Source organism: Pisolithus orientalis, assembly GCF_024613125.1.
Source record: "Pisolithus orientalis strain OTSU chromosome Unknown F5J12scaffold_27, whole genome shotgun sequence".
NCBI lineage: Eukaryota > Fungi > Basidiomycota > Agaricomycetes > Boletales > Pisolithaceae > Pisolithus > Pisolithus orientalis.
This window is the reverse complement of record NW_026260808.1, coordinates 207,075-230,378: the sequence shown is the minus strand read 5'-3', so window position 1 is coordinate 230,378 and position 23,304 is coordinate 207,075. Positions and strand designations below refer to the sequence as shown.

At 49.9% G+C, this 23,304-nt stretch overlaps 6 protein-coding genes across 6 annotated transcripts; 2 read left to right on the top strand and 4 right to left on the bottom strand.

Moving 5' to 3' along the window:
- Nucleotides 1–938: 938 nt before the first annotated feature.
- On the bottom strand, nt 939–3,447 carry F5J12DRAFT_267962 (uncharacterized protein). The gene is made up of 4 exons (XM_051738663.1): nt 3,146–3,447; nt 2,702–3,072; nt 1,707–2,649; nt 939–1,634 (listed from the first exon to the last, which is right to left on the bottom strand). Coding segments are annotated over exons 1-4 (1,818 nt in total). The 5' UTR covers nt 3,147–3,447; the 3' UTR covers nt 939–1,131.
- A 57-nt stretch (nt 3,448–3,504) lies between these two features.
- On the top strand, nt 3,505–5,353 carry F5J12DRAFT_895045 (uncharacterized protein; the record flags this gene model as incomplete). Its single annotated transcript, XM_051747797.1, has 2 exons — nt 3,505–4,086; nt 4,142–5,353. The coding sequence occupies 2 exons, from the start codon at nt 3,505–3,507 to the stop codon at nt 5,351–5,353; spliced, it is 1,794 nt and encodes a 597-aa protein (XP_051597677.1).
- Nucleotides 5,354–6,675: 1,322 nt separating this feature from the next.
- On the top strand, nt 6,676–9,649 carry F5J12DRAFT_846723 (P-loop containing nucleoside triphosphate hydrolase protein). Its single transcript, XM_051746359.1, has 12 exons — nt 6,676–6,746; nt 6,805–7,103; nt 7,152–7,208; nt 7,255–7,312; nt 7,365–8,020; nt 8,072–8,314; nt 8,373–8,601; nt 8,671–8,759; nt 8,821–8,870; nt 8,925–9,023; nt 9,077–9,190; nt 9,263–9,649. The coding sequence occupies exons 2-12, from the start codon at nt 6,898–6,900 to the stop codon at nt 9,322–9,324; spliced, it is 1,863 nt and encodes a 620-aa protein (XP_051597676.1). The 5' UTR covers nt 6,676–6,746; nt 6,805–6,897; the 3' UTR covers nt 9,325–9,649.
- A 1,457-nt stretch (nt 9,650–11,106) lies between these two features.
- Nucleotides 11,107–12,577, bottom strand: F5J12DRAFT_784572 (uncharacterized protein; the record flags this gene model as incomplete). Its single annotated transcript, XM_051743069.1, has 5 exons — nt 11,107–11,663; nt 11,715–11,921; nt 11,986–12,053; nt 12,110–12,254; nt 12,325–12,577. 5 exons carry the CDS (start codon nt 12,575–12,577, stop codon nt 11,107–11,109), a joined length of 1,230 nt encoding a protein of 409 aa, XP_051597675.1.
- A 2,672-nt stretch (nt 12,578–15,249) lies between these two features.
- F5J12DRAFT_906682 (Metallo-dependent phosphatase-like protein) lies at nt 15,250–17,340 on the bottom strand (the record flags this gene model as incomplete). The annotated part of the gene is made up of 8 exons (XM_051748811.1): nt 15,250–15,300; nt 15,572–15,650; nt 15,746–15,935; nt 16,001–16,076; nt 16,266–16,552; nt 16,651–16,741; nt 16,851–16,974; nt 17,216–17,340. The coding sequence occupies 8 exons, from the start codon at nt 17,338–17,340 to the stop codon at nt 15,250–15,252; spliced, it is 1,023 nt and encodes a 340-aa protein (XP_051597674.1).
- A 1,951-nt stretch (nt 17,341–19,291) lies between these two features.
- On the bottom strand, nt 19,292–19,885 carry F5J12DRAFT_724344 (uncharacterized protein; the record flags this gene model as incomplete). Its single annotated transcript, XM_051741531.1, has 1 exon — nt 19,292–19,885. One exon carries the CDS (start codon nt 19,883–19,885, stop codon nt 19,292–19,294), a length of 594 nt encoding a protein of 197 aa, XP_051597673.1.
- Between the last annotated feature and the right edge of the window lie 3,419 nt (nt 19,886–23,304).

Genomic DNA, 23,304 nt, shown 5'->3' with positions numbered 1-23,304 from the left:
TTCCCTAGGACTGCCAGCACACAAAGTGGTTTACTGATGTATATGGTGTCACTCTTTACAATCTTCAGTCACCTTCCCTACAATGGTTGATTGAAGGATCTTCATTGCTCTCTGCTGCTCTTTTTTTTTGCATCTGCCTCTCCTTTCCACCACTCATTATCACCTCTGGCTAATCTGCATCAATTCATCTTCATAGCTGCTTTGCTCTCACCTTCTGTCAGCCACAACTTGTGACTGCAATTTCTACATTCATCTAATGTTTGGTACTCCTCTGCTCTCAATACCTATTGTGTTTCTAACCCAATAAGTGCATCACCAATTAAAATAACAAAAAAGGTAGGTATGTGTAATAAGAATGATGTGCAGTGGATAGCATGGATAGTAGAATAATGCAAATAAGTCAAAAAGGTCATTTAAGCAACAAGGCAATAAAAGCCCAGATGGGTAAAGGATCTACTTATATAAGTCCCAGCACTATCCATGCTTATTTGACAATCAGTGCTAAAGTAAGTACAGATAGTACTTTGTTAATTTCCTAACAAATACCTTATCAGACACACTACATGATGTAAGTGAGTGTACACATCCTCAGGGGGTTGCCATACTCACCTCAGCATCACAGACACAACAACTGAGGTGTAAACTAAAGTAAATAACTCTATAAGTACAGGCATGTCAAGCACATGACAGTTGACTCCAACAGGCATCACCTGGCTGAATGGGCCATACCAACTCGACCCAGACATGGTTGGTGCTGAGCGTCAGATTTTCGCGCTGGGTGGTTGTTCTGACATCGACATCAACTTGCGAACCCTTCACACAATATTCTCAGTGACACAAATATCTTCTCAACACCCAAAGACACATCTAACTAGCCGAAGATAGGTGCTGCTGGACCCGCAGTTGCACTTAAGGCAGTTCCAGTGGACGAAGACCGGGAGAGCTGGGAGTAAGACTGAAATTCACGCTATTCCACCCTGGTGAATTTAAGGCTACGAGTGGTGGAGAGTGAATTAGCTGGGTGGATCTGGACAAATTCCAAATTCCCGGTGCACTAGAAGAAAAGCATAGAAGTCGCAGAAGAAAAAGAGCTGATCTTTGACGTCGAGGTCGTTGTCGATGACAAGATCCCTAGGCGAGGACATCGAGGTGCACATTAGGGAATCCGTTCGCCTTAATGCGCTGGAGGAGCCACCAGAACGGCGTGGCATAAGTAATGTCGGAGGACTTGGTCTTGCCAGAACCACCCGTGAGTAACCCCCCGATACGGCCATGGAGGTCGGCGATGATGGAGCCGGAGTCGCCCGATCCCGAGAAGACGTCCGACTTGCTATCGTAATTGATGATGGCCCATTCCATCGAGGTTTGGTTGATAGTCATGTCCATGAAGTATTCACGGACGATGGAGAAGACACCGTTGGCACGGCCGATGGTGATGCCAGTGGCGTTACCGTTTCTGACGACCAACAAACACGGTTCGCCGTCCAAGTCCCACATGTCAGGAGCATGCATCAATTCATCGGTGATGGTGCCCACGAGCGAAAGCAGACGATCAAAAGGAAACTTGAACTCCCAGTCAATGGCTCCACGAGGGAAGCATTTCATCGTAAAGACCCCGGGCGGCATCTTCGTTCCTAGATATCAACAAAACAAATATTTAGGTAGATTAGTAGACGGTCTTGGCCGGATGGATGGTCAAAATGCACCAAGGTCCAACTTATTACCCTGGAAACCATCACCAAGTTTAGCCCGGTCGACCTGGAAGATTCCCCAATCTTCCGTAAAACGATGTTCACCGACACCGAGAGCGATGGCAGGGGACCAGAGGACGTGGCCAAGAACACGGACGTTGAGTTTTTTCCAATCAGTACCGACCCGCCTAAGCAGCGCCGCAAGCGCCCCCACTGCGGTCTTGGCCCTGTCCATCAATGCCTGAGTTGCAATCCGTGATGCCGCAGCCTTCTGGACATCGGCCTGGTCTGTGCCCCTCTCCCTCTCCAAGAACCCCTCGATCTGGCTGGTCCAGTACTCGATTGAGTAGCCGTGTCTTCTAATCCTATCTTTGATTGAATCTAACAGGTTCGTATATGCTCTCTTGCCGAGCAGGAGGATGTCCTTGGAAAACGCACCGGGGTGGTACCTGTAGTCAACGTTGGCTTCCTGCGGCCCAATAAGAACATGGCGGCACGAAAGCCCCAAAAGTCTGTTGCTGTCTCCACCTTCTGCGAGGTAGAGGGCCATCGTCCCCTGAATGTTGGGCATAGCCCTGGTGGAGATACGGAGACCAAGGGCCGGAGTAAGGGGGCTAACGACGTCGACGAGTGGGTCTAGATCCTCGACGGGTGGGAGAAGCTGAGGACCAGCCTCGCGCATGTAGAATGATTCGCGAAAGTCGACGTCGACATCGGTGATACCGTAGTCATTGAGAAGGGCTAGGACATCCTGAGCCGCGCTGTGAGCATCCGTAGGGGTGGTAGTCTCAGGGAAAACACCAATCCAGATAGTCACAGGACCGACGTTCCGTTTCTTGGTCTTGGTGGGTTCTTCTTCCTCATCATCTTCTTCAACCTCGACGTTTTCCTCGTCGTCACTCGGTTCGTCGACCTCAACCTTTTTGAAACGAACGACATCTATGGTTGTAAAGCGGATCCAGATATCCAGGTTAGCAAATTCTATGACATGATAGGATATCATAACTGGCTGTGTGAGTGTCCATGATGTCGACAACCTTCCAGCCCAAGTCCTTGTTCCAGAACTGGGTGATTGGATGATTGAAGACTTCACATAACTCCTTCATTCGGCGATAGGCCTCTGGTCCCCTTGGCGGAGACCACTTCTCCTTGCCTGTTCGGTATAGAAGCGTAGGCTCAGAAGGCAAGCCCGAATAGTACAACTGGGCTTCCGCAAAAGAGACAGCGTGTGGATCAGGAGCGAAGGAAGTAGCTTTGGGCGGGGTGTCGTGGGCCAGAGTGAAAAAGGTCGTGGAGAGAGCATCGTCCTCATCGATAGATCTCTGAACCTCGTAGGACTCTGCAAATTGGATGTATTTTTCGACCTCTTCGTCAGAGAGCACTACATGAAGAGACGGAAAACGAGATAGAAATGGTCAGTATGAGGATAATCATAAGGAAACTAAACGACAGACTATTGTTTGAATCCAGAGATGGAATGAAAAGCGAGCTGAGATATACGATTGTGTCGTGTAGATGGAGAGAGACTCGACGAGGGACTCAGGAGAGGCGAAAGAGCTCCATTTAAGTAATGTTGGAGGTTTCCAATGGCAATAACAGGGTTTTGATTCCTGGCCTCGTGTGCCATTCCCTCGATCCAGGTGTCCCAATAGAAATAAGAGGTTCCGATGGAGCCCGACAATGTAGACAAACCGTCCCATCCATCTACGTCAGGCATCCACCTCAGCGAATCTCTCACCCATTCCAATGTCATCCAATTTACCCCCTGCAGTTGAACATCCTCCAACGGACTTCCAGAGACCTACCCTCGGTTATGCCGCTCGCCTTGGCGAGCTCTTCGACGAACACACCAGTCGGTGTCCAGCTCTACGAGGAAAAGTCCACTGAAGTCGCCGTTACGAACGTCAAACACACTGATCTCACACAGGCCCTCTCTAACTCGCTCGAGAAGAAAGCGAGTCTCCTTGACATTCAGGCAAGCCTTTCCCTCAAAGTCCTTGGCGGTCTCGTCAAGGCTGAAGGGTCTGCGTCCTACCTCAATGATGCCAAGTGCAACAGTCAGGCGCAGTCGTGGACCCTGGTGCTCAAGGTCCGGACAGAGGAACGTCGGCTGTTGTTCGCCGAGAAGGGGATGGCTACTAACGTCCTGCACATGGTGAAGAAAGATTACATTGCCCAGAAGCGCACAACGCATTTCGTGTCCTCTATCATCTATGGAGGCAATCTTATCATCAACATGACGGAGAGGGCTACGGAGGTGACGAATGAAGAGAGTATCGAAGGAAAACTCGGGCTGGAACTCAATCAGCTCAAAGGGGCGGTCTCTCTCAATGCCAAAGCCGATGCAAAGATCAAAGCACAGTTTGAAGGTATGAACTCTAAGTTTGACTTGGTCGTAAGTGATCATCCTCGAATTCCCCGCTGCGGATGGACCGTCAATAAACTTTCAGGTGCACGGCGACGTCGAACTCGAGAGTGTTCCCGTCAAACCTGCCGACGCGCTAGACGTCATTCCTCAGGTAGCCAAGCCTCTCCTGGGCGATCCCGGCAATGATGCACCTAAAGGTGTCCCCATTTTGGTCACCCTCCAGCCCATTCCGAAGACCATCCTTGACGATGCCCAGGTCACCGTCTCTGTATACGGGATACGCCAGTCACTTATCAATGAGGCTCTTGAGACCTTCGCGCAGCTCGAAGACGTTCGCAATCGGTTCCGCGTCCTAACCGACGGGGCCAGGGTATGCAAGGATTTTATTCCCAAGCTTGCGCAACGCGCCTTTAGCGCTTCAGATGCATTCATTGCGAGCTATGTCGTGCTTATGCAGAAGCTCGGCCAGTTCCTCAGAGACATGATGACGAAGGGGAAGTCAGACACGACTATGTCCTCCTATGACACTTCCAATCCCAAATCTGGGGAGGACAAACAACGAGCTGTCAATGTAGATTTCATGGAGGACAGGGAGGAACAGCTCACTGATTTAGGGCTCGAGGAATTCAAGGACGGACAATTCACTGTTTTCGAATCGGAGTCGATAGAAGGCAATGTTTACCGTTCCAGTTTTATGCCATCCGGCAAGGACCACTCGATGTTGGACCAGGCCAGGTACCTGTACCAGGCACATACCACAGTTTCGCACCAAACTCTAGCCAAAGATTCGAACCAGGGCCAGGATAGAAGCCTCGCTCCGGCCCACGTCACAGGTATGCAGGTCGTGGGAGGCTACGATGAGCAGCTTTCTTTTGAGACACCGCTCGTATTTCTGGAGCGAGCCCTCCTGGATTTCCAGCACTTTGTCCATGATGTTCGTGATATACCGGCAGGCCAAGCCGTGAATGGAAAAGTGCCTCCTTCAAACCTGTCCACTTTCGCAGATGTCTCTAGGGCTCCTCGTTATCAGACAACCATTCATCTGTTCCTCATGACTTCACTTGAGCAAGCTAGTGCCAACCTCGCTGTTTTTCGCTTTCTGGCGTTACTTCGGAAATATAAAGACGGGGACTCAAACTCGCGTCACCTCCTCTACGTGGAAGATCCTTCTGAGCTTGCAACGAAATTGCCAGCGGGTACAGCGTTTTCCCAGCTAACTTCGCCCTCTTATTATGTTGGAAACGTTGACGACAAAGGCGTATTGTCGTGGAAACTCATTTCTCCCAAAACCTAGTCTAATGCTTTCAACGGTTTTCCGAGTCGTACGCATCAATTTACTCTCAACTGGTAGCTGCTAACATCTCACTTATGTGGCTGCATCTCTATTATCGCCGCGATATGCCGAAGCCTCCTACCAGCCGTGTCTTGAATGCAGCCGACAGTTGGTGAGCGAGCCGAGAGAACCAGTCATACAATGCACAATACTTCTTATGTGTAAAATACTACCTCGTCGCAAAGCTTTTGCTGTTCACCGTCCAATGTTCACTATTAATCATTCCCCAGATACGCCTGCCTTCACTGTATTCGACTCCTGATAATCAGGATAGCATACTGTCCGTGGTACTGAAGATCTGCTCGTTAGTACTGCTACTTTTTAGTGTAGCGAGTGGTTTGCATTCGCTTCAGAGGTGATGATACATCTGAGAACAATTCAGTGGATGCAGTAACGAAATACACCCAGGTGCAGGTACCTAGTTCACTGTATGGATCACACGGGAGGTTCTGCAGAAAATAGCAAGTAGCATCCTTCCGCTCGCAGCACCACACGATACATTACTACAAGTGATTCTTGAATATAACGTCAGTGCGTCACCCTTCTCGAAAAGCTGAGTCCAACTCGAGGATCTTAAAAGTGGGGGTGTGCCTTTAGTCATATACTAGTTAACATGGAGATCTTTTCGAGACGGCTACGTGACGCTCGCGATTGATTCCTTGCCTACGAATGTATCCTTTGAACCTTGTAGCAACCGATCCGGGCATCGCCTCAACTGGCCGTTGCCCGATGCCCTAGTAGCAGGTCGTGTGTAAATCAGGACTGTGATATGTAGAGTACCCTCAAAGCCACAACCATGAGGAATTCCTCACAGAGAAGATGGTTCTGCGACCACAGCTGACGGCCACGAATTTAAAAGCGACAATAACGCGGCTGATGTGTTCTACGCGACATGGATGACCTGGTCCTGATATATGCACTTCTCTGACGTGGGTTCGTGTAATGTTAGATAAGGCGACAGAGCCTATGATGCTAATAACTGGCTCTCGGACGCAGAAATTCTACGCAAGGGCCTCTAGCAAGGATTGATTCACAGGCGATAGGCATGCGGCCACCGGTCATCGCACCTCTGAGTGATTACCCATACACTTACCAGAACTGTGTTCATCTCTCACGTAGTCGTTCTAAAAACGCAAGACATGACCACACCCACACAGGGCACGCACGAGTTTGGAGAGCGCTCCAACATAACTTGCCTTCTTAACCAGCGACACGAGAAGAAGCGAGTTTAGGGGTAGTCGCGACGTAGAGCGCGTTGAGCATATTAGAACCTGTATATTATTCCCACACCGCCGAAGCAAAGAACACACCCACACAGACCAGATTTCGGCATTGACTTAAGTGTGATCAGCAGGTGATAAGCCTAAAAATCAGCGAAACAATTCAAGCTGACTGGTGATTATGATGATTAGATAATCTCTCCATCTTGGAACTCCGATCAACGAAGATTTGAGAAGGAGCACACACCGATCTCGGATGTATCTGCTTTTCATCGATCATCCACTATGGCACCCTCGGCTTCAAAACAGAAACGATTGGCAGAGAAAGCCGCAAAGCAAGCCGCGAAACAATCTGGGACGACAACGTCGGGATCAACCCCCACACCATCCGTCACCGGCAGCACCGCCAACACCCCGCTCACCAGCCTGTCGGCATCCAACAGCACGGATGACTTGACCTCGATGGCGAAATTACAGATTGCCACGGAACGGTGCGTACACAAAATAAAGCTGCATTAAGTCACTCATCCATGTTGAAGGAGCGCTGCTGGAGTGCTGGTGTCCGACGTAAAGGGTCGAGACATCAAAATTGACCAGTATACCCTATCATTCCATGGCCGTCTGCTCATTGAGGGTGCAGAGAATATCGCTGAATTACGGACAACGATATGGCCTTCTTGGTGAAAATGGATCTGGAAAGGTATGTATACATCCGTTCCCACCGACCGGAGTGCTTATTGACATTATTTCAGTCGACTTTCCTCCAATCGATATCGGAACGTGACATTGAAATCCCGCCACATATTGACATCTATCTCGTACGAGGAGAGGCGGAACCTTCCGATATCAATGCTGTAGACTTTATCATCGCCTCTGCCAGGGAGAAAGTGGCGAAACTTGAAAAGCGCATCGAAGAGTTGTCAGTAGCTGATGACGTCGACGAAACCGCGCTCGACCAGGCATACGAAGAACTAGAAGAGATGGACCCAAGCACGTTTGAGGCGAAAGCGGCAAGTATCTTGCATGGTCTTGGCTTTGGCCAAGAGATGATGCAGAGACCAACCAAAGATATGAGTGGTGGTTGGCGGATGCGAGTCTCACTGGCCCGTGCTCTGTTTGTTAAACCGCACCTTTTGTTACTAGACGAGCCTACGAACCACCTTGATTTGGGTGCCGTCGTATGGCTGGAGGCTTACTTGTCAACGTACAATCATATCCTCGTTATCACGTCGCATTCTCAGGACTTCCTTGACTCCGTTTGCACAAATATCATGGATCTGACGATGAAGAAGAAACTCGTATACTACACCGGTAACTATACGACCTACGTTCGCACAAAGGGGGAAAATGAGGTCAACCAGATGAAGGCATACCACAAGCAACAAGAGGAAATCGCTCATATTAAAAAGTGAGCATACTTGTTCACCCTGCATTACGCGCACTGACGTAAGCTCGCCAGGTTCATAGCATCAGCTGGAACGTATGCCAACCTTGTGAAACAGGCGAAATCAAAGCAGAAGATCATAGACAAGATGGAGGCTGCAGGCCTCATCGAAAAGATTGAAACGCCAAGACCACTCCGCTTCCACTTTGAAGACATTCGGAAGCTCCCTCCTCCGATCATTGCCTTCAATGAGGTTGCATTCTCGTACTCCGGAAAGCGGGAGGATTACTTGTACAAAAAATTGTCATTCGGTATCGAGTAAGTCTAATCTTGATGTCACGTGAGACGTCGCTGACACAGAATGGGTGTGCACCAGCATGGACTCCCGCGTGGCTATCCTCGGCGCAAACGGTGCTGGCAAATCGACACTTCTCCACCTCATCACAGGTGCCCTACAACCATGTGAAGGGACGATCTCTAAACACGCTGCTCTGAAACTAGCGAAATACTCGCAACACTCAGCCGACCAACTTCCATATGACAAATCGCCAATAGAGTACTTCCAATCACTCTTTTATGAAAAGTATCCTGAGAAGGATGTTCAAGTAAGGTTTACTTCCCTCCGCTTTACCATGGTCATGATCTTATGACGCCTCTCCGATGTACCGATTTAGGCTTGGCGTCAGCAACTCGGGAGGTTCGGTCTTTCCGGTTCACATCAGACCTCTCCGATCAGGCAGCTGTCGGACGGCTTGCGGAATCGGTGAGAAAGAGATCAGTCCAATTGAAATCAGTAGCATTGCTCATGGATTATTATGTCGTAGTGTCGTATTCGCGCAGCTTGCGATGGAGCACCCACACATTCTCCTCTTGGGTGCGTCTGTCCAATTCCGTCGCATTGACAAATTTTCATTCCTGATTGGGTCAGATGAGCCAACCAACCACTTGGACATGGCTTCTATAGATGCCCTGGCCTTAGCTATCAAGGAGTTTGAGGGCGGCGTTGTGATCGTTTCCCACGACTTCCGTGCGTACCAGTCGCGCCCTGCCAACCTCATGTTCTTGACCTGTGTGAAACAGGTCTTATCTCGCAGGTAGCTGAGGAACTATGGGAGGTAAAGGACAAGACGATCAAAAACCTCACCCGTGAGGACATCACCATCGTCGATTACAAGAAAAATCTCGTCAAGCAGAGTAAGTATTCGCTGCCTCATTGCCTCAGCGGCCCGGTCGGAATATAATTAATTCAATTTTATACATCCACAGGTCAGGCTGCCCTCGAGAAAGCGAAGCTTATTAGCAAGAGTGCTCAGAAGGGAAAAACCTAAACGGAGATCTTCACTATTTTCCGGCGTTCGGCACGTATCCATATCACCAATTTTGTAGACCGGAGCGTGTCCTACTGCATGCCCACACCTTGCGTAGCCCCACCCATTCCCGGGATTTCATACATGTACTATCATGATCTTGGAAGGAGGGTTCACATGGTTAGCTGTGGATAATCGGTGGTTTGATCTGCTGATTGATGGCAACGCCGCTTCCGCGAGGCACGGCGAGAGATATCGATAACCGGTATGATGAGCAAGTCAGCCAGGAAACGAGAGTAGCTGTGATCAAGACGGGCAAAGTGTGAATACTTCACTGATCGGAAATGATGGGGACTCGGTGGGCTCGCTGTGCATGTCAAATACTGAGTTGTGTTCCGACGACAAGAATTATGTACAGCAGGATGAGTCCCGCCTTGATCGTGCATAAAACCCCCGGATGGTCCACTGGTCCGCTGACCAAAGTTAAGTTATGCATATGAAATGGATACTTCTGGGGCAAAGGGGAACATCCTTGTGCTTTCCATAGGTTTACCCTTGGTACACGGAGTTCCGACAGACCCCCGCGAACGGCTCGCCAATCAACCTGGGACAGAAAATTGCAAATGGCTGAACGTTGAGCCGTTGCAACGCCTTTTGCAGGATATTACACAGGGTTCACTCTGTACCGGCGGCCCCTCAAGGGGAACTGTTTTGACGTCAGGATAAATCACCGGGGTCAACGCTAGCCAATGTTGGGCCAATGGCTTAAGATGTAGCAAGCCTTGACAGCGAAAGGGCCGTTCCACCAACCGGGGATGGCTTACGTGAAGACGTTCCCAAGGACAAACTCGCAACATGTATATTTCCCTTTGTCGTATTCGGCGGGTGTTGTTGTATAGGAGATGATCTTGCTTCCTCGTAATTCGAATCTCTGACTCCACATATCAATCTGTGGAGCGGCGCACACCAGCCGCACGCTCTTCTATTTCATGGCGGCGCCCGAAGCGCCTTCAATTGGTACCGGAGCCACATATCCGCTCGCATCGCTAGGAACTAGACTTGCTCGATTGTCATGATCAGCACTGGTGTTGCAACGGGGGACCTATAATTTTTGAAATTCTAATTCTCCTTGCCTGCTGTTTGGTCCGCGGTTAAACCAAGCAAGATCACCGGCGGTCTCAGGCAAGTCTATCCTTCTGTGATTATTTCCAGTAAGCAGAATTCTGGCGCCGCCCGAGTATCATATGCAATGGGATGCGCTAAGATTCTCCCGAGAGGATCCACCTGGTGAGGCATCACATATTTACTTGGTGCATTGGTGCGGAGGCAGTGGGGACCAATATTGACTAGGACCATCAGTCAATTGTGTAGCTGAGCATCTGAAGAATTTATGGGCGACCAGCCTCTAGTTCGACGACAGATAACATTAGCGGGGCCTCGACACGCAACACGGGGACGGATGTCCGTAACAAGATTTGGAACAATGGCATTTGAAATGAAAGAACCATGCTCTGGTTTTCGGGACCGCGAAGAACGAGGATGCCACCTTGGTTTCACAGGATTTATCCCCACCTATGTATCCAACAGAGAAAAGAGCCACAGGCACTAGACGTCATTCCAATCCATGGGTGATGTAAACATGCGGGCGTTCGTAACTCCCGGAACATAATTACATTTTTCACTGTCAGCGAAATCAGCCACATCGGCCAACTGCGAGGAAGAATCCTTATTCTAGAACATATCTCAACCGCAGAAGCCCAAAGTGCTGATAAGTCCCATTCTATGGTATTGCCTAAGAAGGGGTTACGGCTGGGGATAAGATCCGGGGTAAGAGTTGTAGTGAGGTTGGGGGGGAAGCGGGCTGTTCCCTATCGACGGTGCATTCGGAGAGTAGCTACTTTGAACTGGATTGAAATGGTCCGATTGTGAACCACCGGAATACTGCTGGTGAGGGGCACCAGGATACTGCTGTTGCTGAGTACCAGGATATTGTTGTTGAGGAGCAACAGGATATTGTTGTTGAGGAGCACCAGGATATTGTTGAGGAGCCCCTGGATACTGTTGTTGAAGAGAGTATGGTTGGCCTTGGCCCACAGGGGGGGCGGTTTGCTGCGGATACGCGTTGTATGGTTGCGGGGTTCCATTTGGAGAATAGCCGTTCGCTGGCGGCATGTTCTGATATCCGGGATATTGGGGGTATTGCGGTGCTGACTGTTGTGGGTATTGCGGTTGCGTCATAGCTACCACAGGATTGTAGGGACCACTGTTAGCGGCGTCTCGAACCGAGATGGTCCAAATTCCTTTTCCGCGGATAGCACAGATGATGGCATACAGAACCAATACATCGTAGTAGAAGAACACTAGGAAGAGATCATCAGTTTAGTCGTTGGCAGGAGTAAAATAAAGCCAACCAGCAAAGAAGTTGAGGAAAGAAATGCCTCTACCGCAGTAACCTCGTAGCAGATCTGGTTGACGGAGGCTAAGGAGCAGTGAGCTGTATTTCTCCAGAGAAAAGAATTGTGACTTGCGATTATTGAGAACACAACCCTCAGGGAAGAAGTAGGCCCTGTCGACGACAGTGTCCCCCGCGGTCGCGACCCACAAGACCCAGAGAACGACTAAGTTATGCAAGGTTCAGACAGAATAAACTCTCCGTTATCCAGCAAGTGTTTTGGCACGCACGAAACCAGACTATCTCAAAAATAACCATCGAAGTGAACACGCCGCGTCTAGCGTGTCCCAGAATAAAGCTATAGAACCAACGGCGTGAAGAAGAAGCAATGCCCGTGATGACCGCATCACTCACAACAATGGCAGGGTCACCGCAGTTACGCATGCTGAAGCAAGACCGAACGCCGCAAAGGATAGATAAGAATTTGTATTCCCACTGGTCAAGTATTCGAGATGTGCACAGATGCCGAGGACCACCACAGAAAACAAGGTTGCAAGTGCTGCAACGAAGACATTTATGTAAGTTAAAAAAAAGAACAGCACTCAGATCCACACACGGTCACAACTCACCGAAAATGATAGCACGGATTAAAGGAATGATTGCCATTCTGCCCAAGGGGACACGAACGGGAAACTTGGGTATAGGTTGAAAAGTTACAGTGACAGACGGAAAAACTAAATTAACTTCTGCTGCTTGGACTAAATACGCTGCACGTGGAATGTGGCAGTGAGTCAGCTGAAGCGGAGTTGCTTGGGCCAATGAATATTCTCCTGCAGCCGAGTAGGCATTGCTTGGCAGGCAACTGGCAGCTTTGATGTGCATTGTTGTAAGGTTAGCGTGGGTGCGGGCGTTGACATAAGTAAAGCAACCGACAGAACGACGACGATCGCACTGGCGCAGCTTGGGATGCAACTGTTCCAGTACCCACCAGTTTGTGCAACTTTGTAATATATCCTTCAGTCAGGCCTATGGTAAGGGCCTCTGACATTGGGCTCCAAAGATCGCATTGCAGATATACAACCTAAAGGCGACTTGGGCCGGCGAGAACGTGTATTACGTAATAAACAAAGCATGGCTCCGCGACCCCCAGTCACTCCAAGTTGACCATGAAGCTGTTGACTTGATCCTCCAATCTTGTGTCTCGGACAAAATGGCGACCACTCGGTGATTCGTCTATGGTTGTCCTTGTCTCGTGTGTAAAAGCTGTTTTGAAGAGGACAGAGTACCTCGTCTAAACCCATATCAGCAAATCTTCACTTGGACATGTCCTTTCATGTCGTGCGACTCGTGCTATCGAACTGAGCGTCTAACGCAAACACATGCCGGACGTCCGGCGACGGCAGCCAGTTATTAGATTCACTCTCACCTTTTCTGTTGTGACAACGAAAAATGAACACAGCATTTAAGATATGTCAGACAAGTGATGGGGCACCTACATTCATTCGCCACAAGTGGATGCTGCATGTTCTTGCACGCCATTATGAGTCGATCGGCCGTGGTGATTCATTGACTTCAAGCCCTCAGTCAGTAATTTCGCCACTACCACTGATACATATATTCGACTTGACATGTGTAGCTTGGCGCGTCTCACACTGATCTCGGACTTTTTGACACAATAATTTTTAGGGTACCAATTATTTTCAGACATTGGCTGAAAGCCTTCATCCAGCTGTTTCTCCCGCCTTTCCAATTCCGCACGGCTCCGCTGTTGTGCTCTCGCAACACCGATTGTCAATCCGCGGCGGATTACCCGATATTTGTCCCTTTATTCGAGCGATTTCTGTTCTTCCTCGCAGTTACAGAGCATACGGTGCAAAATCGCAAGATCCGAGTCAGATATTGGATGGACTGTATGTAATTCCTTGACGCTCCGACGGTAGCTAGTTGTAGCATCTGATGTTATTGATTTATGCCGCCTCTCCTTCTCAGAATCGACCTTCTTCCCCCCACATGGCGTCGGGACCGAGACGCATATTGTCCCTTTCAACCCACTCTAGATCTATTCTTCCTTTCGCCATGTGGAATTCTACCGACCGCCGTGACGACCCGCAAATTTACCGCCTGCCCCAGTGCAGGGCCCTTACTTTGGAGGTTTGAAAGGGCCGCACTTCTTCCCAGGCTAATACCGCAGACCCGCCCAATTTGGGTACTTACACTATTTCAGGGGTTGCTTCCTGCATTGCGCACGTGCAAATATTGTCCCTGGGTTTAGCACGTGTGTTACCAAGGACACTTTAAGGTTGGTCAGTCTTCGATATCAAGGGTCTTGCTGTGAGGGAACATAGACGCGGAGTTGATAACGTTGCGACTCGAAGGACAACAAACTTCCACCGCCCACTCGCCCGCAATCAGCCACGTCTACTTACTGTAAGCGTCGTCCTGCATCATCCTTTATCATATCGCAGGTGCCTGAGGAGCGTGTGAGAAGCATCAATCACATGGCACGACCCACAACACCGTGAGATAACAAAGTATTCCGCATCTCAGCGCTCCAAAGCTTAGCCTCATTTCAGACACCTTATCATCACTAGCCCACCAAAGGTTATTCTTATTTCCAGTATCAGGGGGGAACGAGAAGGAAGGAGATAGCGCCTTCACCCACACTCGCTTCCTATCAACGAAGTCCGCACAGAATTTCCAATTGGCCCCGCCATTTTGTGCCCTAGAATCAGCATGGATGGCGCATGGAAGAGGCACCACAGTCCATGCGTATCATAGTACCAGCCCCTGGAACTTGCGAGCGAACCTCGTGTAAGCCCCTGTCCGAGTTGCACGAATATCTGAGAACCCCACATCTTCGCGTGCACAGCTTGTCTATCACGACACTGATCAACACAACGACCCTTGCATGCGACGTCGAAAGACCCTTCTTCGGCCCCGTCGATCTTGCCATTTCGATGTGGCCCTTGCGATGGGGTACCTCACATGCCATGGTTACAATTGTATGAATGTACGTAGAAAGAAAATTTATAGAAAGGCGTCAACCCTTCCCCACCATAATCATGTAAGATGGGGGATAGACTCGAGTGAGCACATGGTTAGACATGGAAACAAAGACAGTTAAGCGCCAAAAGGCGGTGTTTCCGGCTTGCCGGGAGAGACTTGTCCGTTTTGTCTGTCTGCATTATGTCGCTCATCATACGCCCGTAACGTATGTTACGACATGTATTGAATGTTGGATCCGGCAATAGCAGAGGAGGCTTATCACGACACCCAGACCTACCCAGACACGCCAGATACATGCAGTAGGCAGGTCCCCGTTGATACTAATACCAACCATTGAAAATGAGCGGACTGATGGGCGGACGCGATTGGCTACAGAGACGATCGGATTCATGAGTCAACTGCGGTGGAGAGATGGGAGTTACTAAAGGACACAAATTCCAATACATCGAACGTTGGAGAGTAAGTCAAGGCACAAACTAACTAGACAGCCGTCAAAAGGAACCCACCAAGCCAATCCAGATCAAAGCAGATATGCCGCCACAATCTCATTAAAGGAAGTAATCCGCAAGAGGCCGCTTTGCTGGTATGGATCGCACGTCCTGTTTGACATAACCTTCAGAATCCACGTATTATATCACGAAACGAATGAAAGTGGTAAAAAGGGGAAAAACTTAAAAACTCGAACGCTACCCAACGATATGAAATATAAGCTGTTAAGTGCTGCGCCACTGGCCGGCAAGCCGCGTAACACCGTTTGGAAGAAGCGAGGAAGAAATAAGTATTAAAAAAAGCGGCGACTGTGTCGCGGAAGACTAGAGAAAACCAAGACGAGCAGAACTTTAAAAAAACTGACCAACGGGATGAACTTACCGAAGGTGCATGCGAGAAAACTTTGTACTCTTGCGCGAGGTGTTCGTCCAGTTCGAGTATAGAGGCTACGTTTCCACACCTATTCATTTCAAATGAACACCGCCCAATTCAAGCCCAGGAAATTATTCAGTGAGCACTCCGAGAAGACACTCCCCTAATCCACGCAAGACCCACCGATAACAATAATTCGGGGCACTCCAAACAGTCACGATTGTCCCATCAAACATGAGCTTGTACCCCTCCATAGCTAGCTGGTGCGCGCGCGCAATGAGGTCGATCGCATTGTGATGCGCAAACGTCTTGGTAATGTCCGACCCGAACAAAAAACCAGCACCCCGTGGTGATATTCCCCATCCCGATATTTCTAGTTTTGCAGACGCGTACAAGCGAGGGTCAGGCATCAGGGTCTAACGGGAAAGGGGACCCTACCGTCTGGATCAGACCACAGTAAGTCACACATCGGTCCGTCGTGCGGGACCTCCTGTTTTCGATCAATTGCTCGAATCTAGAATGCGATAGCCGATTAGCATGTTGCACGTCCAACCCACATTGCCCGTCTCCCGTTACCATCACCGATGGTCACAACATCCGCGACGCTTCACACCTCAAGTCTCAGGACCCGCAACCGCAAAAGAAAGAGAGAGAGAGAGAGAGAGAGAGAAGCACGTCCCGTACCGTCCACACACCTACTCACCTGATCGATCGATTGCAAGTTCGGGCTTAATCCACCATGCACACAAAACACCCTCCCGTCCACAATCGCAGCAAGTGCAAGATAATCAAACACCTCACAACACCATCTCCACACGTTTGTGCTCCCGTACTTGCGCATGCACTCGTCGTAAAATCCATACACCTGGGTGATCTGCCGCGATTCGTGGTTCCCACGGATTAGCGTGATGCGGTCAGGATAACGAACTTTGAGGGCGAGCAGTAAAAGGAAAGTTTCGACGCTGTAGAAACCACGGTCCACAAAGTCACCTGATGAGGTGACACAATAGGTTAATAAGCTGCCTCGTGATCCGATATCATGGGGCACAAGGCGTGCTAGTACAGACGACCGGACCGGGCTGACCTACCCATGAAGAGATAATTCGTCTCCGGACAAAACCCGCCTACTTTAAAGAGTTCCATGAGGTCATAAAACTGGCCGTGTATATCGCCACATATCTGCGCGCGTGTGAGGGAAGGGAAAGGGCGATAGAGAGGACATTTGCGTGTGAACAAAGTTGTTGGTGCGGCGATGTAAGGAAAGTGTGAAGAAACTAGCGATGCTCACTGTCACGGGAGAATCCACGACTTGAACATTAGCCTCCTCGATGAGAATTTCGCGCGCTTTGAAGCATAGCCGCTTGACCTGTTCCTCGGAGATGGGTTCGCATCGCGTCAGTTGGTCGATTTGCCTGCGTTGCCGAGCGGAAGTTACCGCCGTCCGTCGTCGTTCATCGTGTTTGTGTTTGGAATCAAAAAATAAACCGGGGTTCCACGTGATTATTAGATGTTGGGTGGAACCGGAGGACCGCGGAATTCAGAAAGAGAAAATCATCAGGGTAGAGTTTTAGAGCCGTCATCGGAACGGCAGGATACATCACCGTTGAATAGGGAATTCATACATTCCGAGGGCACCGGACAATGAGGACGCACCGACACGGCACACAGCAGTGGCACCACGGGATGATTGAATATACGAACGGGATCGGCAAGTCGCGAGATGGGCCGAACGTCGCATTTGAAGGCAACGACGCATAGTCATCCCGAAGTCCGGACATGTCGGTGTCGATTGAAGTTAGTTGAGTTGAAATTTTAGTGTGGGCGTTTGCATGAAACAAAGAGTAGGCGGTTACGCCACACCGCGAAGGACGAAACCAATCCCGAGGGTTTGGCAAGAAATGTCAGGTGTGTGAATGGGGTGTGTGCGTGTGCGGGTACGAGTGGATCCCCATGTTTGTGTACGCAATTCGAGGCGATGTCGGACGGGCCGGAATTTAACAATGCGCATACGAGCAAGACACAGAGAGAAGCACAAGATGAGATGTGGGTGTAAAGGCATTGGTTAGTGTCGCCCTTTCTCCCTCACACACCCGGAAAAACCAAAATGCAAAGTACAAAGCATGTTGGTAAGACATACCTATCCAAATCGCTCTCACCCATCTTTCAATATTTTCTTTTTTTTCTAGAACCAGCGTCTATGGAAACGTGGGCGTTGCGCCGCTTTTGCTGTCCTACCTCGTTTTCAGTCAAAGTGGTAGCAGATAGACGCGTGAGTGCCATACAAAAGTGGATAGTAAGGACACTGTTGGATTACTTGATGCTTTACCAGTCAGGAGCTTAATTATACCTTGATAAATCGAAACGAGGCTGACGGTCGCACTTGCTGAACCACTGAAGGAAGGATGGGACACAGCGGAGCTGGCCGTCGTCGGTGGAACGGAGCGGTTCCATCGTTACCATCTTCGGAGTATCCTTCTCACGGTAACTTTCCCCCTATTTCCAGTTGAAGTGCAAAATTGGATGTCTCCTGCCTGCCCTCGTTAAAAAAACGATGTTCATCACATTGCACATGACGGAAGGCTACTAAGTAGTCATGCAAGTAAATGTATAGGAGGATCGTCCGGCTAAGCCAGCCGAAGAACTCGTTTCAAATTCAGCATGATCCGGCGTGTTCAACGCCAATCCTCAGTGGGGCAAGAACTGGCTTACTAGAGTTATTCCCGTCGAAACTCCTCGAGGAATGGGTTAACGTCAAGACGGGTCATCAATCGTCAAGCAAGGCAGTGTGCTATTAACACGGTGAATAATACACGCCACGACACGATTTTGGAGCTGGGAAGCTCGGACCTGGACGCCTGGCAGCACTTGGCCACAACCGGACAGGTCCCAAAGCACTCCGAAGCTTCTACCACGGAACTCGGAAACATAAATATCCATCACGAGCACAAGACCAGTGGCGAACGTGCATCGTTGTCGTCGTATCGCCCTGCATCTAGAAGTTAGCGTGTGTATCGACCAGCATAATGTCATAATACGTGCCCAGTACATGACGGACGTGGATGGAGACGGCGTGCCTTGGAGCGTTGCTGTGGAAGCAGTGGAACATTGTATGGATGGAAAGAAGCAATATTGTATTGGAGGCGTATGACCTCCACACCTCAAGCTGTGCAGTGATTTGTGAACTCCCCCAACAGCCTGGATCTCAACCCAGTTCCAATTAACGGCCTACCAATCAGACTATCCCATATATCGACAATGGCCACGCCTTCACAACCCTTACTTTGACTCGGTATTGGCCGGTGGTCGATTAATCCCTTCGGGCAATCCCACATGGTGAACGCGAAGAACCAAGCGTGTTTTGTTTTTCTATGAACAATACTGTACAGTATTGAGGTGAGACTATAGGGTACGTGTACTTGCAAAGGATATGTAGCGATGCAATTGGCTTGGTTCGCAACGGCGGCAGTAAAGGGGACAATTTTAGTGATACAGCGGGGGGTCGGTGGACACCAGAACAGACAGACAAAGACAGGTCAGATGAGCGACAGGAGGTGTGCAGGAAAAGCGGATAGCAGTGAGCGTCGAAGACTGGAAGCGGTGAGCCTAGAGTACAAATAACCGGCTCACATCAAAACTGAGAGAAAAAAAATAAAACGATGCGAAACACGAGGAAGAGGAAAGAGAAAAGCAAAGACGCATCTAATCTTTGAAAGTGCGGTAGTCGACGGTCTACGACCGCCCCCTGAGCAGCTCGGACTTCCATCCCTGCCCCATAGACAGTGGGGATGCGTGGTACGAATACCCACCGATAGACGAGTGGGCATGTGGATGATGAGACATCGTATACGCTGACGCTCCCAAAGTCGCCGAAGTAGACAAACTGGGAACCTGAATGTGCTGCGCCAAACGTCCCATGTCACCCCTTACGACACGCTCATCCTGGATGGGCGCCAGAATGGGAGGCGGAGAATCGTATCTAGGGAGATTTTGTTGGGGGATTCCCATGGGATGATGGGTAGCATGATACGATGGTGGCAGGCCGATATGAGTAGAAGAACCGGGTATGTACCCGTTCGACATACCATCCAAGGAAGAATAAGACGTCGTAGTGTCATGGTTGCCCTCGTTGCGGTATGCCGAGTAGTTTGGTGGGGAGGGTTCAGACGCTTGGGAATGTGGGGAGACTGAAACAGAGTGGGAAGAATCTGGTGAGGGCGTGCTGTAGTGTACTGGATAGGATTGTGGGTGGGACAAGTGGGAAATAGATAAGCGAGACGAATGGGAAGGCACGTGCGCTGAGGAGGGTGGCGAGTGGTCGTGCATACTGTCCATCGACGACTGATGCAGAGCGGATTGGAGGCGAGCTGTAGACGGTTTCTCATCGTAATATGAGTAGCTATGATCCTGTACGGAGGCCCCTGTACTAGGTGCGTGATATCCATACCCGGATGAATGGGCGGGCTCGAAGCCTGGAGGACTATCAGCGAAGTGGGTTTGCAATGGAGAATGTTGAGCGACGTGTCCATTGGAGAGAGACTGGGAATGTGAAGGTATAATTGGATACGAATTCTCCAAGGGTGTCGAGGATCGGCTGGACACGCTGCCGGATTGAATTGTATCAGGATATATGGGGTATGCAGGGACGAGTGCGGGAGGGGAATCCGGTGGAGGAGGGATGGCGTGCTCCAGTGGAGGAGGGGTGGTAAGACCATCGTGTGAGGAGCGGTCCGACATGGTCAAGAGACCACTCGAGCGGCTGCGGCCGGTTGCGGCACCGACCGCACGAGCGATTGCAGCCCGGGTAGCAGAACTGGAGCTCCTTCTCGATCCCGGAGACAAGTGGATACGATAACTACATGGAATATACAGCTCAGCACAGGAAAACAGCAAGAGAGGAAACAAAGAGGCACGCCATCGGGGGAGTAAGATAAATAGGACGGGCACTCACTGTTGTTGGAGGTTGTCTTGTCTGGAGCATCTGGTCTCGCAACCAGGGAAGGGACATTTGTGGTTGCGCTCACCGGTGTGCACGCGGATGTGGCGCGCTAGGTGGCCGCTGGTAGTGAAACCACGGTCGCAAGTTTGACAAACATGTTTTTTCTTGGCGACCGAGTGAGATACCAGGTTTTGTGGCGAGGGATGAGGAAGCGACCCTGGCGCGGTAGGGGACTGTGGGGATACGGACGAGGGGCTCATGTCGGAGTAATGACGAGGCATGAACTTGTTATGCAGGGACGCGGACGGACAGACCGAGGAAGGAGGCACTGATACTGGGCTGGAGCCAGCGTTGGACTGTCCTCCTTTATGAATGAAAACGTCTACAGTACCTGCGAGGCAGTGAGGCCGAAAAAAACAATATACGTAATTGCATCTGTTACGGAAGAAAAAATATACATTTAAACCCATTTCATACTTGATATGGAGCTTTTTTTACAATCTCAGATCTTCCAATTGGGGTCTAGCAGAGTTTTGGCTTTGAATCTGAATCTGGATCTTCCGCGGAACTTGCCGGTATGCTTCTCCGCAGGTTGGTTGGCATACGGAGGCTTTTCCCCCCGAAACCGGACTCATGGGTACGTCTGCCCGTCGGTACCTAGTGGCGACGATTTGCATCGACCGTTACTCAAAATCTCTTGCACACCAGTTGTACTACAGCGGCAGTGCTTTGAGCCCATCCTGAATAACAGTGTCAAGGTTGAGTTCAACGCATGACACGTGCAATACCATCTTACTCGTCCACGTGACTTGGCCTGATCGACAAAACAACCATTCCATTCAAATCCCCCCAAACCGTAGTGGCAGACGCGCCGCAAGGTTGTCTGTGGACTCACCTCAGTATACTTTTCCCACAATTCAATTCAATTGCCAACTGGACCAACCAGGCACCCCCCTTCCCGTTTTCGGGACCGTCACCAGTAGTAGACACCCACACTAACACACACCTTCTGATCGAACTCATCCACTAATCCACTCTGCCAACCGCTAATAAAGAGATCTACCTAGACACCTCCATGGATACACTCCCCACTACATACTATTTCCTCCGTGCAATGCATCCCTCCGGTATTATTCCTCCGCTCTTCTAAACGGTTGCCCCTGCCCACCTTTCTTCTCGAGCGCATCACGTATACGCACTTGTCGGCACCCCGCTGCATCATAACCATCTAGTCATCGGCGCAGATCGCCGTCAGTCGCCACGTCGCTCGCAGACTCCCGTCGTCGTTGCTCCCAAGAACAGTAAACAATCAACAACAAATGGATAAGGAATAAAAATAAAAAAACATCATTCCTCCCAATTCAGTTCTAGTTCGTCGTGATGGTATCAACTCTCACGCGTACCGGCAGTTCTCTTCCCACGTCTACCCCTCCCCCCTCGATCATATCTTAGAAATCCTCCTGTATGCTGACCATATGTACACACGCTTGTGCGTCTGTGCTCGAACTCAATCAATCTTCCATCGTCCTCGATTACTTCCACCCACACACGGTCGTTGTGTAGGTGTGATTGCTCATCCAGCCATCCAATTGATGATCGACGCAAAGCTCAATCTAGACCCCTCCCTCCCCCCGTCCTCGCCAATGCCTCCTGTCCGCGGCAATCCCAAGTCCGCCACGATGAACTCAGTCTAGCCCAACGTGCACACCATCGGCCATGCTTGAACCACTCAGTGGCACCGGCACGAACGGATCAGTTATCCGTGCTTGCCGTCCCCCTCATTAGCCGTAACAGCATTTCACGTGCAGCTTTGGTGAAACAGGTTTGGACACGCTTTCACCCTCTTTCATATACATATCCTATGGCTCCCAACTCCATAGCATCAGATTTGGAGATCTTACATGTCAGACGTATACGTACATGGTCCTGTATAACATACGCATGTATTCATCTCATCGCGTGGTTGGTCCTTTTATCTATTTTCTGCTACTTCGACTCCCACCGACCGCCACGCCACCCGGAAGGTGAAAACAATGTGACAGTTGGCGTTGTGCTAGTGTCAATTCTTCCAAATCCACTGCGAAATAACAAGAAATACCACCCGCTCCACAATATGTGTACCTCGCGCTGTTTACCGATCCACGTTCGTGGTACTTAACACAGATAGTAACCTCTAGTAACATGTCACTCTGATATTGCTTAGCGACGAATATATACAGTCTTGGCTAGCTGAACACTGGAATGACAGGTCGCAAGGATGTCGGTTATGTATTTGAGCCAGTGCGTGAGGAACAATCTAAAGATATGATGTGGGCCACTGGGCCTCGATTATCAGCGCCAGGACCTGGTTGGTCACAAGCCAACAGGTTGAATGATCGTTCACACTTCCAAGTCAAACAGGTTACGTCGCAGTACGTACAGGATCCCATCAGAGCAGCCCTGAAAAAGTCAAACTAATGGGACCTAAAATCCCCGGTTCCTCTGGAGGGTGTCAATCGTTCCTTCATCGTTTCGGTTTCGGTATCCTTTCGTCCAGAGGGGCTAATCACGCATCTGTCAAGTGGTGGTGTGTCAAAATGGTCGTAAAGTCACCAGACTGTCAGCAAAAAGATAACTTAGCTCTGGCCAGAGCGGTACTACGTGCCGTGCCTTGAACTTACTGTACTAGGAAGGAACGAGCCACCGGAGGTCATGGGCGTCAAAACTTCAGATATGTACATATGCACCATGGTAGTCGGTGGCATCGGCATCACGCATGCAAAGCGAGTAGGTGCTTGGTCCAAATCCTAGCCTCGACTCACGACCA

Excerpts from the sequence above, each read along its gene's own strand:
- F5J12DRAFT_267962 (XM_051738663.1), bottom strand. Across the intron at positions 2,650-2,701 it reads ACATCATGGACACTCACACA|ATCCGCTTTACAACCATAGA; the intron begins GCCAGTTATGAT and ends CTGGATATCTGG. Across the intron at positions 1,635-1,706 it reads GGGTAATAAGTTGGACCTTG|GAACGAAGATGCCGCCCGGG; the intron begins GTGCATTTTGAC and ends GTTGATATCTAG.
- F5J12DRAFT_846723 (XM_051746359.1), top strand. The coding sequence starts at position 6,898 with ATGGCACCCTCGGCTTCAAAACAGAAACGATTGGCAGAGAAAGCCGCA. Across the intron at positions 8,315-8,372 it reads AAATTGTCATTCGGTATCGA|CATGGACTCCCGCGTGGCTA; the intron begins GTAAGTCTAATC and ends GGTGTGCACCAG. Across the intron at positions 9,191-9,262 it reads GAAAAATCTCGTCAAGCAGA|GTCAGGCTGCCCTCGAGAAA; the intron begins GTAAGTATTCGC and ends ATACATCCACAG.